This window comes from Bufo bufo, chromosome 3, assembly GCF_905171765.1.
Source record: "Bufo bufo chromosome 3, aBufBuf1.1, whole genome shotgun sequence".
Classification (NCBI taxonomy): Eukaryota; Metazoa; Chordata; class Amphibia; order Anura; family Bufonidae; genus Bufo; species Bufo bufo.
The window spans coordinates 624,693,817-624,708,134 of NC_053391.1; the positions used below are offsets into that span (position 1 = coordinate 624,693,817).

Consider the following 14,318-nt stretch of genomic DNA (forward strand, 5'->3'; position numbering starts at 1 on the left):
CAATCAGCTGTTTGGAGAGAAGGTGTCTCTTATAAGAGCACTGCTTTCTTTCCAAGATTTCACTGCGCGTCATCTCGCTTGTAGCGTCGGTGCAGTGTAATTACAAGTGTTCACCCCATTCAAGTGAATGGAACAAGCATCTGTAATTACACTTCACTGCCGAGACTTCTAAGCCAATGCGGAGTGTAATCTTGAAAACACCACCACCGATCTGATATTGATGACCTATCCTGAGGATAGGTCATCAATATGTACTGGTTGCACAATGCATTTAAGGTTTCACAGCACATAGCAGCTGCAGAATACCATTCAGTGATAAATCCTTTAGACTGGCTGTGTAATTCCTTGTTCTCCATCCGCTCTCCTGGACATTTTTTTAAGATGATTTGTGGCATCAGCTAAGAAGCTTATTCAGACGAAGAGAGAGAGGGGCTGGAGAACAAGCAATTAATTATACACTCGGTCTTGATGTATTTATCACAGAAAGGTATTCTACAGCTGCTATGCAGGGTGAAACCTTGTAGCTGCAGCTAAAAATTTTAATAAAAACATATTACAAAAGAGTTTTTTTTATGTGCAAAATACATCTAAATTCACTAAAAACTGGCTCCAAAAGTTTTTTTTTTTTTGTAAGTTATAGTCATCGGCATTGTCCTTATTCACACCACAGTAGCACAGGCTTTCCCTGACCCTGGTCACAACCCAGCCTGATGAAGGCCTTTCCTTTAGCCCGAAACGTTGTATTGTTGTGTATCACCATGTCCGGCTGAATAAATACACTAATTTGCATATCTACCATTTGGGGTGCTGTCTACTTGTATATATACTACAAGTGTGGATCCTGAGGTGGAGTCAGGAAAAGAACCGTGACGAGCACCCTAAAATAAGCCAGACTATTGCTGAGTGCTGTGACTATTTGGGATTATACTATTCACACCACAGTAGCAGCACACATCACAATCCCTTCTGCGATTTAAGCTCACTTCTACATCTGTCTAGTGATGTCACCTCTGCAGAATAAGCCGATGGCTCTTTACTGTAGAGACAATGAAGGCGCCAGCAATCTGCCGTGATTGTGCCTGGCAATATATGAGGCTGGTGAACTATCTTGGGGTCACTGGTGTTGCCGCAATTATTGAGTAGTTAGGGCGGTTTCACATCACGTTTTATACCTCTGTTTGACGTATACGTTAGGAAAAAAAGGATACAAAAATGCAGCAAACCGCGTTCTTGTATCCTGCACAGTCTGTTTAAAAAAAACGCATATTTTTTTTTTTTTTTTTTTACAACGGTGAAAGGTTGCCACGGTATAACATCAGTCTGAGGCATCCACTTAACGTATTTATTTATTTTTTATGTGTTAAACGGATAGAAAAACGTGACGTGAACCCAGCCTTACACATAAGGACACTTTGTGGGCAAAATGTTCCTACCTGGCTTTTTGGAAGATGAAAAACAAAATGGAACATGCAAGTGCACTAATGAGACCTTCTCTAGCATCTCTGTATTCTTGTCCTGAAGGGACGAGGAGCTGGATACAGGGAGGCACAGGGGCCAGCACACCACTTCCTCTGGGTGCTTGCTTCATCAGGACATGGGAAACGTAACCGCTATGGATGTAATTATTCAGATTAATGTCACCAATTTCTTCTCATGTCATATACTTTATAATTGCTAGAGACATATCTGTTCCCAGTCACACTGGTTTCTGAGCACTTTGTGTGCATTTGACTAAAACGATATCAAATTTAATCACGCAAGCTGCACTACAGGGGCTTTTAGGAGAGCATTAGAGATCTGTGATCCATCTTCAAAATGGAGGCTTGTTGGAAGGAGAGAGGAGAGGAAGAAATAATTAAATCCTGGCCAATTTCCAAGAACAGCTGAATATTTTTACATAGAAAGTCAGGAGGAGTAGCGTGACTGCCACAAGCATGGAACTGGAAATGTTGTCAGATGATATTCTGCCATACCTTCTACAAATCCAGAAAACGACAGGACGCTCAAACCTAACATGCCTTCTCAAAGCGTGAAAATACTCCTGCGTCCAGGGAACGGTTAGCTTTAAAGGTGGTGTTTTTTTACTGCACTGTATGTATTATACAAAATAAAACATTTCAGCAATTAGTTTTCACTAAAGGGGTTGCTTGGCCTAACGACCAGTAAGTGCACCCATAATGGTGGTGCTAAAATAAATGGGCTATCAGCAGGTGCATGGCGTATTTTATTATTTTTCTGGGGCTTTAATTTTGTTGTTGGGTTGGACAACCCCTTTTAAGAACTGATAACCTATCCTCAAGATACAGTAGATCATCAATAGCTGATCAGTGGTGGTCCATCAGTTGTCAGACGAGCGCTGCGGCCTCTTTCTCTGCCTGTGATGTTGTCCATCAGTCAAAACATCTGGCGACTGGGGATATTGTGCAACCAATAGCAGGCCGCGACGGGAATGAGCCTCCCTAATGCCACCCACAATGCTAGGGAGGCTTGTTCCCATTGCGGCCTGCTATTGGTGCCATCAGAAGCGACGCGGGTTCTGGGGACAGGGGTAAGTATGACCAGTATGAGGGGCCTGGGCGTTATAGGTCTAGGATAACCCCGTTAAGTCCTGGACAATCCCTTTTTTAGAAGATTCTCTTGTGCAGATTGCACTTATGGTGCAAACCATGTGCTGTTTGCATCCATATGTCTGTTCCACAAATTATAGAACATGTCCTATTCTGGTCCGCAAAATGAGGTCCAAGGACCCATTGAAGTCAATGGATCCTCAAAAAAGATGCAGATGGCACGCAGAGGGTATCCGTATTTTGAAGATCTGCGGTTTGCAGACCGTAAAACATATATGGTCGTGTGCATGAGGCCTTAGCAGGGTGGAATGTAGTCACCTAAATCGGCACAAAAACATGGACCCCACTGAGATTTTTTGATGGACCCCCTTTGTCTTGATGTAAAGCACTTGGGTACAGTATAAGCAATTTATTTATTAGAAGCAGCATATGTGGCAAAAAAGAAGAGGGAGAGGCGCTCATTGGGTAGTATATATATTTTTTTGAGAACTAGGTTGAAAGCAATAGGCACAACACTCGTGAGTAGCGTTGAGCGAACTTGTATTTTAAGTTCGGCGTCTAAAGTTCTGGTTATCGAAGAATAGTGTTATGGATTCTCAATTCCGTTATGGTCCGTGGTAGCGGAATCCATAACGCGATTCTTTGATAACCCGATGCTGAACTTAAAACACAAATTCGCTCAACACTACTCGTGAGAGCAGATGGTCGGTGCTGCCAGTATTGTTCACTCCTTGCTAGTGGGGCTGCCAGTCCTCAAGAGGAATGATAAAGTGGACAATAGAAAGCGATAGACTGTAAAAGTCCGTAAGGTTCGATACTTCTTGGCGCAAAAACTCGACCTCAATGTATTGAAGATAATTCCTTTTAATTGAGATGTAGGTGACAACGCGTTTTGGAGTGGATATACTCAAGTCTGCAAGTCCGTGCTCACGAGACAAGAAGGGGCATTTTGTGCTGCGAGCTCATGTCCTAATAATCCAAATGAAAACCGCGCCATCTGGATTAGGAGTATATCCACTCCAAAACGCGTTGTCACCTACATCTCAAAAAGGAATTATCTTTAATACATTGAGGTCGAGTTTTTGCGCCAAGAAGTATCGAACCTTACAGACTTTTACAGTCCATATCTTTTTATTGTCTTCTTATTTATTAGAAGGCAGAGCTTAAAGCAAACCTGTCACATTAAAAACGTAGTCCAGCAGATTGCTAAATTTCATCTCGTCCTGTGCTTCGGAGTCCAGTGGGCAGTCCTTCTAAGTGACTGACAGCCACACCTGTATGGAGATAGCAATCAATCACTGAGAAGGACCGCCCACTGGACTCCTACAAACTATACTGCCTTCAGATGAAAATACATTTTCAATGGGACAAGTTCACTATAATAAAAAAAAAAAAATTGTTGCGCCTGCGCCGTTCTGATTACACGCAATCTAATAAAAATGTTTCCATTAAATAATATAAATCGCACTACACAAAAGACACATGAAAAAGCATCAGACAATAATGGTCTGACATGGGGTGAACCGTTCAAAGGGTGCAGAAGAAGCTGTCAGCAGAAAGCTACCACTGCGCAACTCAGCAGAGGGCGGATATAAGGAAAATAAAATAAAATAAGTAACTCCTTTAAATTCCATAAATCGACCCCACTGGTCCTGGATGATTCGTCTTATACTTACTGTGGGGGTCATTTATGAAAGCAGATATGCCAGTTTTGTGGCATAAAAAAGTCACACGTCATGGTAACTGCAACATTTTTGTGATATTTGGTGATCCTCACCAGTTTTCACAGTGGTCAAGGTTTAAGACTAGTGTTGAGCGAACTTGCAAATTGCAAGTTCGGCTTATCTAAGAAATTCCTAATGGATTCCACTACCACGGACCTCAACGGACTTCTATGATGGCGTGCACCACGGAAGCCTATAAGAGGCATTCCGTATTGCATTCCGTCATAATAGAAGTCTATGCTGGCCATAGACTCTTATAGGCTTCCGCGGTGCATGCCGTCGTAGAATTCAGTTATGGTCCGTGGTAATGGAATCCGTTACGGAATTCCTAGAAAACCCAAACGCTGAACTTGCAAATCGCAAGTTTGCTCAACAGTGAGATTAGACCTGGATTATGGCTCATTTACTGTGTGCGACTTTAGCAAAAAATCACAACCCCCAGCAGGCAACCCCCGATCCACTTTGCCACCTAAAGGTGTAACCCACATGGCACTCACACCACATATATTATTAAGGGGTGCCAGTTCATAAATTTGGTGCAGACACACAAAGCAAAGCCAGACTCAAAACTGACACAAAAACAACCTTAGATGTTAAATGTGTATAAAATAGTGAACAGATGTAGCAGAGCTAAGCTAGTAAATGAGGTGGCCCTGGCTTTTCTGCCATGTCTGTTTTAGTAAATATACATAATAACCATCTTAATACTACAGTAACGCTGTCTACAGCATCCGTAAATCTGCCCTGAATAGTATTTGATGTATTTACCTAATAAGACATGTCAGGAGTGGTGACAGATCCTCTCTAAACTCCTTTAAGATGCAGGTAGACCCCACAGAGACTAAGAACTGTCTGTCAGCTGCTTTTCCTCCCCTCCCTACTGAAATACACGATCTACATATTAGCTCTCCTCCAGACAGAACAACACTGTCTGGCTAGTGCCACCCATAGGAAGCTACCCTGTAGGTCAATGTCCAAAATCATTAAAACTTCTTAAATTACCGTAGTGTTTCCATAAAAAAAATATATTCTACATTTTTTTAAATAGCACCTGTAACTCTAAATCCTTTTGTAATTTATTGTAATTAAAAAATTAGTATAACCACTGAGTTATTCAATTAAATGTATCTATAAAGCGCCACCTGCTGTTTGTCCTTAGTGCTCTGTCCTCAGTAACATCGCTGAGGTGGCCGCACATGCTCAGTTGCCATCATTTGACTTCCTGCAGCCTTATCCACTGTTAGAAGCTGTGACAGTTACAGGGAGAGAGCAGAAAGGACACATCCCCTGACCTGTGATTGTAAGTGCATGTAATTAAAAATGTAGTATAGGCATCAAACAAAGCAACAATTTGACTTAGATAAGTCTTTCTGAAGCTGAAAAAAAGACCTATCTAGGTCGAAACGTCGCTTTGTTTGATGCCTATATGTGAATAAACCGCTGTTGCATCGACTGGAGGAGTGCTGCAGTTTTTCTTCTCTCATATAATTTGGGGTTATGAGCCAGGATCTGACACTGCATGTACCCGCCAATATAATATTGAACATATCCACATTGGTGTACTCCATGTGCTGCTGACTTCTACCTTTTGTGTAAAAAAATGTAGTATAGTCACTCACTTATTTAATGTCTGTAGAGTGACACCTGCTATTTGTTCTTCTCCTTATTTCTCTGTCCACCTCGCTGGGGTGGACGCACATGCTCAGAACAATCTGGCAACTGCCACCAGCCCTATCTTCTGTTAAAAGCTGTGATGGTGGAGAGAGTTGCAGTAGAAAGGACATACCCCTGGGGAAAGGACGAGGCCCCTGAGATGACAGTTTGAAATAAATCTAGCACAACAATTGATTAATAAATGAGGAGAGCTGGTTCTAGCTTTGTTATGTGCTATAGGGCGTCCGATTTCTATTTTTTACATTAATCATGGGATAACCCTTTAAACTATTACTCTGGGTTTCATCGAAACCAGAGAGCAAATTTACATACTTTTTCCCAGGAAGCATAGCCTGTAAGACTTCCCAACCCAACAACTTCTTCTCCACAAGGAAAATACATATTTCTGACAGATATATCACCAGCTTAGGGTACTTTCACACTGGCGTTATTCTTTTCCGGTATTGAGTTCCATCCTAGGGGCCCAATACCGGAAAAAAACTGATCAGTTTAATCCTAATGCATTCTGAATGGAGAGCAATCCGTTCCATATGCATACGTTCAGTCCTTCTTACGGTATTTGAATTCCGGAACACTTGCCTGAATGCTGGATCCGGCATTAATTTCCATTGAAATGTATTACTGCCGGATCTGGTATCAAGTGTTCCGGTAAAACGGATCCGAATAATAATAAATACCGGATCCGTTTTTCCGGATGACAAACAACGCAAGTGTGAAAGTACCCTTAAAAAGGCAAGTAACATTTTGAGCTGCTGAAGGCCGATGCACAAGACTAATAAACATCACAAGACCAGTCACACAGCTCCAGCCGTCTTCCTCTAGGAAATTACATTACTCTGCTAGATAATGGATCCTAAAATATTCTCTAAACGTAAGGAAAACAGATAATGAGATTACCCAGAGATATAAGCAGAGGACAGCTAGGAAGTAAACATACATCTCTGGTGCCACCATGCTTACACAGTGACGCCAGGGAGGAGACAGACAAACGTCACCCATCTGCAGAAGAAAACTGCAGCGAGCAAATCCAAAAGGTACAGACATTCAAACCAGGGGCCACAGTGCACAGACGACGCAGGGTAAGGAGAGTCTCATCGTGGTCCACATGATATTATAAAGAATGTGTGCGCCTGAATCCTGGTGGAAGAATCTTCTATTCATGTGTACTCAGATTCCACATTGTACTTCCTACCATTAAAGAGCAGGACCAACTCTATTAAATCAGACCTATTGGTAGGGTTAATCCTGCTGATTAAAAGGATGCCTGCCTTGTGAAAATCGGTTGCACCGTTCCTGAGAAAGAGACTCTTATTGTTTATGCAAATAAGGACTTCAGAGCACTGAGGGGCGGGGCCAGCACTGGAAAGCTGAGGAGGTGAGGTGCATGAGAGGCTAGGCCCCACCCCTCACGGCACTGACGCCATCATTTGTATTGACAATAAAAGTATTTTTCTTGGGAACGCCGCAACAGATTTTCACCAGACAGGTATCATTTTAATCAAAAGGATTAACCCTACCTGACAGGTGCTCTTTAAAGGTACACTACCATGTAGCATTATTTTTTTATCACCTATTAACAGCCTACATGTAAATATTTAATGTTTTTTTAATTTTTTTAATTTTATTTTTTCAAAAAATGAGTAAATGATTTTCTGGATATAACTTTTTTTTAAGTTGCTCCATGTATTCTACTTCCTATACTGGCTCTTTTTAACTTCCTCTTTAGTTTGGACATTAAGTGCGGCATACAGCCTCGCTGGTCTTTCTCAGAGTGACTTAGGCTACTTTCACATATACGCTAAAGGAGTCCATTGACTATAATGCCATCCAAGGGGGATTCTGCCGCTTTCCAGCATTAGCGCTGGGTTTCGGATGGACAAAAATTATTGCAGGCATGCACCAGTTTTTGTTCGGCCAAAACCAGGCACCCATGCCGGAAACCAGCTAAACCTTTGTCAGATCCTATTGTAGTGAATTGGTTCCGGCAGTGACCGACTGGATCCGGTTAACTTCGGCAGGCTGTTCCTCTGCTGGAACACACTGCTGGATACCTTTAGCGTAGATGTGAAACTCGCCTTAGAGCTCCACACATTACACTGATCAGTGCAATGCTCTTCTGTAGGCATCTTTATCTAGATCTATCAAGAGAACAATTCAGTTGCCACACTGTTATCCTAATTCTACTAATTTACTATTTTATTAAACGATAACATCTTTCCCGCACAGCAGTAGTAACCTAAATAATAGGTTTATCATCTCTATAGGATATTTCTCTCTCTCTCTGCGCTGACTGCTACAGAAGGACAATATTTTGTATTTCATTTCTATGGTATATTACTGCCAAAATGAAAATGAAAAACTGTCAAAAATTTGATTTAAATACCCTGACAGAAGTGTCCCTTTACCACTGCCATCTACTGAAAAGCAATTATATCCCTTACACTTGTATTGTGAGGCTACAAAGTCCTAGAACAGAGACTGCAGCCCAGAGGATGAAAGTGAGTGACTAATACGTGGGTAACAAGTCCCGATGATACCGCCACACAGAAATGTCACTGCTTTGATGAAAGAAGAGAATTCTAGCCCAAGTACAATGAAAGCACCTGTTTTTTTTTTTTTTTAAATGCACAATATAAGAGGACAAGGGACCATTGCACAGAATCCCGGGAAGAAGCTCGGCTCTCACTTGGGTCACAGGTTTAGTTTGGAGCCGTGCAGTCCCACAAAGTTATATACCACTGTACGCTGCAGCACAAATACTGAATAGTATGGATCACTGTACGAAAACACTCGGCGCTCGAGGCCCCCCAACAGTAAGAAAGCAAGAAAAACCCCACCAAGAAATCAGCACGTGTTAGCACCAACTATCTCTATATTGTGCATAGTTATTGCGGCACGGATACATCCGATATAGCGAAAGGTGACACCAAAAAACTGCAGGATGAACAATTTCAGGTCACTATTTATCAACCACGTGGAGGAAAGAAGGGGAGCGTCTCACAGTGACAATTTGCCAAACAAATATCGGTGTTTCAGCCAATCCTTCTTGTCCTTGCAAGATAATTAAAGACATGACAAAACCCACTGGCGGCACTTTATATTACGACCTTCATCAGACGCAACGCACCTCATACAGGGTGTTGTACGTTGTTACGGTCACTGTGTTAGTATGCAGCATCAGCCTCTCTCCAAGTAATGTGAACAGGCTGTGAGTGTGCATGATTTCAACTTTTCGCCTGAAACAGTAAGAAAAACGGATAAAGTGTAAGCAATCCCGAATCGGATATTGTAAATTAGTACGTTATTTGCATCAAATAGAGAGAAGGATGACTTAAGAGATTTTTCAGGATTCTGGCCACTGGTTCCCAATGAAATAAAAATCATACTAGGTTGCTCCGACGCTCCGTTTGGCGATCTTCCAGTACCTGGCCTGTTTACTTGGGGCCAGGCTACAGACGGGGTCGCGAGCGCCACTGCAGTGCAGAGACACATGCAGCTTTGGGAGCTGTAACCACTGAGGACAGTCATTGGTTTCTGCAGAGCATATGACCATGTCTGTACCCCGACTGGAAGTAAACAGGCCAGGTTTGGAAGATCGCCAAATAGAGCGGCGGGTAACGGGCGAGTGTGATTTTTGCCACACGCTATAGGGGCTTGTTAAAATGCCCATGATCCAGAAAAACCTCTTTAAAATGTACCTCTATTTTCAGAAAACCGTCAGAAGTTTTGATTGGTAAAGATCTGGGTACCGAGACACCCACAGGTCACTGGAACGATATTTAGCAGAGCACTGCCCCTTAGGCTTTGATCGTCTCTGCTGATCCTGGAGCGGCCAACAGAAGGTCAATGACTTCATACACCGTTCTGCTGACATCTCCGAGGAGAGCCATGTAAAGCGGAGTGCTTCTGCCTTCATTTCAGAGATCAGCAGGGGTCTCAGCACCCCAACCCCAGAGATCAAAACTTCAGACATAAGAGAAGTTTTCTAAAACTACAAGTCAACTTCAAAAGGTATCTGTGAGCAGAATCCTGCACTAACCATAGGCAGCCTGAAGTACTGAGAAGCCCCTACCAGTTAATAACTGAGCTGAAGAGAGTCGGGCTTAGGGAGAAGTGTCTGCTGGGCAGCGCCTCTCCGGCTCTGCCTAGGTTGGCGTGACTGGAGGTCGGGGCAGGGAGCCACATAGCGGACGCTTCTTCTCGTGCCCGGCTCTGAAATGCTGCACCGTTTGGGAGTCCTCCAATATTTCACGCTGCTGGTGGTTAGAGCGGCACAAACCTACTGACAGGTTCCTTTTTAATAACAAATTGGAGTAACTACAACAGAACCGCCAAACAAGAAGCAGTGATATAGTAACAGAAGGATCACATCCTACGGGGAGGACACATCAACACTTACTTGTGACCGAGGTGCTTTAGAAAATATCCAAGGACTTTCAGCGCCTGCACTCGGATACTTTCACTTTTAGAGGCTAGTAGCTTGTAAATGACCCTGAAAAGACACAAGCGGGAATTTACTGGTGTAACAAAAGATATCAAACATTAAATCATGTTTTTATTTTAAGCATTTTAGAGAAATTGGTTTTTCCTTTGTCCCTTGCCACTTTCTATCACACAATAATCCTTATTTTTGCAGACTGCACTCGGGTCACCAAGATTGCGAATAGCCTGACACGTCTTGTTCTGTAGAGATCATTTCATAGTAGTCATCTCATTATCATCACAGGCAGGATTACAATGAAATGTAACACCTTAATTATAACACTGGAGGCAGATAACACAGGATCCACCTTTGACTAGGTAAATGGACACAGCTCACCTCCTTCCCCTCCCTGCAAAGGTTACAGTGCATGCTCACAACACAACACATGCTCAAAGAAGTCAACCGGATATTTTTGGACTTCATTTTATTAGGTCCAGGTTCCTATTCAGAGTCAAATCTGCAAACTACAAAAACTAAAAAAATAACATTATAAAAAACTGTTTATTTCAGTATAAATTCCTAAACTATATTAACTACTACACAAAAAAGAGAAGTCAGCAGTCAGTCTGGAGGCTCCTGGAACAATTATGTAGAAATCTCATCTATTTTTCGATCTGAGGAGAACTACTGAGGGGCATGACGGGGGGACATGGTCTCCATGGTCAATGCAATAAAGTAATCTACATTACAGATCACTATTAATCCTATCCTGAAGACAACCCCTTTAACATTCCCCTTCTCAAATGGGTGTCCTCCTACACAGTCTGGAAGCATTGATTGGACAGTGTCAGACTGAATGGGGACTAACGCCAACTGGTAAGAGCCAGTAGTCTATTTATTCATACATTACTTGGAGGTATAACAGAGGAATGGTGCAATGTAAAGTGTTAAGAATTGTTATTTCATGAAGAAAGTATTTACTGAAGTAAAGGGCAAAATACATGCAAAATATATTTGAATATTTGTAAAAAGAGACATTGATGTATGACCACATCAAGCTACACACAGGACAGTTCACAATGTAAGTATGCCCACTAATCTACATACAGAGTCCATAACGAATATATGACCACGTCAAGTTATGTACAGCACAGCCCACAACTAATGAAAGCATGACCACATCAACCCACATACAGGACAGTCCACAACTAATGTATGACCACATCAACCCACATACAGGACACTCCACAACTAATGTATGACCACATCAACCCACATACAGGACACTCCACAACTAATGTGTGACCACATCAACCCACATACAGGACACTCCACAACTAATGTGTGACCACATGAAGCTACATACAGGACAGTCCACAGCTAATGTATGACCACGTCAACCCACATACAGGACAGTCCACAGGTAATGTATGACCACATGAAGCTACATACAGGACAGTCCACAGCTAATGTATGACCACATCAAGCCACATACAGGACAGTCCACAGCTAATGTATGACCACATCAACCCACATACAGGACAGTCCACAGCTAATGTATGACCACATCAACCCACATACAGGACACTCCACAACTAATGTGTGACCACATGAAGCTACATACAGGACAGTCCACAGCTAATGTATGACCACATCAAGCCACATACAGGACAGTCCACAGCTAATGTATGACCACATCAACCCACATACAGGACAGTCCACAACTAATGTATGACCACATCAACCCACATACAGGACAGTCCACAGCTAATGTATGACCACATCAACCTACGTACAGGACAGTTCACAATGTAAGTATAACCACTAAGCTACATACAGAGTCCATAACGAATATATGACCACGTCAAGTTATGTACAGCACAGCCCACAACTAATGAAAGCATGACCACATCAACCCACATACAGGACAGTCCACAACTAATGTATGACCACATCAACCCACATACAGGACAGTCCACAACTAATGTATGACCACATCATCCTACATACAGGACAGTCCACAGCTAATGTATGACCACATCAAGCTACATACAGGACAGTCCACAGCTAATGTATGACCACATGAAGCTACATACAGGACAGTGCACAGCTAATGTATGACCACATCAAGCTACACACAGGACAGTCCACAACTAATGTATGACCACATCAAGCTACATACAGGACAGTCCACAACTAATGTATGACCACATCAAGCTACATACAGGACAGTCCACAACTAATGTATGACCACATCAAGCTACATACAGGACAGTCCACAACTAATGTATGACCACATCAAGCTACATACAGGACAGTCCACAACTAATGTATGACCACATCAAGCTACATACAGGACAGTCCACAACTAATGTATGACCACATCAAGCTACATACAGGACAGTCCACAACTAATGTATGACCACATCAAGCTACATACAGGACAGTCCACAGCTAATGTATGACCACATCAAGCTACACACAGGACAGTCCACAACTAATCTAAATACAGACAATCCAGTTAAGGCTACTTTCACACATGCATTTTTGCTGTCCAGTTTTGAGATCTCAAAACCACAGCAAAACGCATCCATTTGAATAATACAACTGGCTGCATCCGTTCAGAATGGATCCGGTTGTATTATATCGAAAATGAACATGCCGGATCTGGCACTAAAACCACGGTAAGTCAACAGGTGCCGGATCAGTTTTTTTTTTGGTGTCCCGAAATAAACGGATCTGGCATCAAAAACGATATAACTCAATGATACCAGATCAGTTTTTTATCGGACACCAAAAAACCCAGATCCGGCACCCATTGACTTACCATGGTTATAGTGCCGGATACAGCATGTTCATTTTCAATATAATACAACCGGATCCATTCTGAAGGGATGCAGACGGTTGTATTATTAAAAACAGATGCGTTATTGCTGTGGTTTTGGCGCACTCCATTCCGGTTTGTTCAGTTTTGTCCCCACTGAAAATGAATGGGGAAAAAACTGAAGCGTTTTCCTCCGATTTTGAGATCCTCTGCGAGATCTCAAAATCGGTAAGGAAAACGCAGATGTGAAAGTAGCCTCATTCGTTTTTCTCCTGCTAATATTTAACAATGGTAGCAGTGACATAAAGGTTATATAAACTGGGATCTATATACAAAGCCGCAGTGACTGCTCCAAGAATCACAGGGTGATGGCCATTTCCAGAAGAACAGCCTCGCATTATTACATGACACTAAACCTCCTCTCGCTATGTGTTTTTGCAGTGAGCCCCTAATACGTATTGTTTGTACATCTAGATGGCTTTCCGCAGAAGCCGGACAATGGGGATACGTAAAGCGCTGAAATTCCTCCCACTAATAATTATCTTGATCCACTACAAGAAATAATCGACAACAGCCCAGCACTGTTCTCCGGGACCCACACAACAATCGGGACTTTGTCATACAGGAATGAAACAGACAGAGGTCTATTGTCCCGGAGATTTCAGCAAGTCTGAATTACAGAAAAAGCTTCATTGTCCACGGTCATGAGGAGCTGGCACTGCCACGTAGGTCTTCAGACTTAAGCATCGGCATCCCAGAATCTATGTTTTAGGACATTTCCATGCATAATATGAACAGAACTAATTTAATTTCAAATATTCAGATGCATCAAACTGAAGTAACTGTCGACTCCTTACAGCGTCACTTTGTCCTGACCGCAGGACTGTGCTGTTCCTTTGTCCTTCCTACTAGAAATCTATGGATAAATGGACATTCCTCTTGTCCATGGTGCATGCCATTACACATTCGGACATAGTTCAATCGGTACTGGCAGATTCAGTGTGTGGGTACACTCTACTGACAAGGGGGAATGGTAATAACTAGTTGTCAATGTATACACTATTTTCCCGGAGTAATAACAGGGGAATAACACCATGTAGTTGTAA

The 14,318-nt window shown here is 42.4% G+C and overlaps 1 protein-coding gene across 10 annotated transcripts in view; it reads right to left on the reverse strand.

Moving 5' to 3' along the window:
- The window catches only part of NBEA (neurobeachin), a 630,876-nt gene that overhangs the window by 389,897 nt on the left and 226,661 nt on the right, over window positions 1-14,318 (reverse strand). For all 10 annotated transcript variants that reach the window (XM_040426128.1, XM_040426125.1, XM_040426127.1 and 7 more), the window contains 2 exons: window positions 10,365-10,457; window positions 9,093-9,201 (listed from right to left, as the gene is read on the reverse strand). In XM_040426128.1, the coding sequence (XP_040282062.1) occupies window positions 9,093-9,201; window positions 10,365-10,457 (202 nt within the window). The remainder of the gene's footprint in view (window positions 1-9,092; window positions 9,202-10,364; window positions 10,458-14,318) is intronic.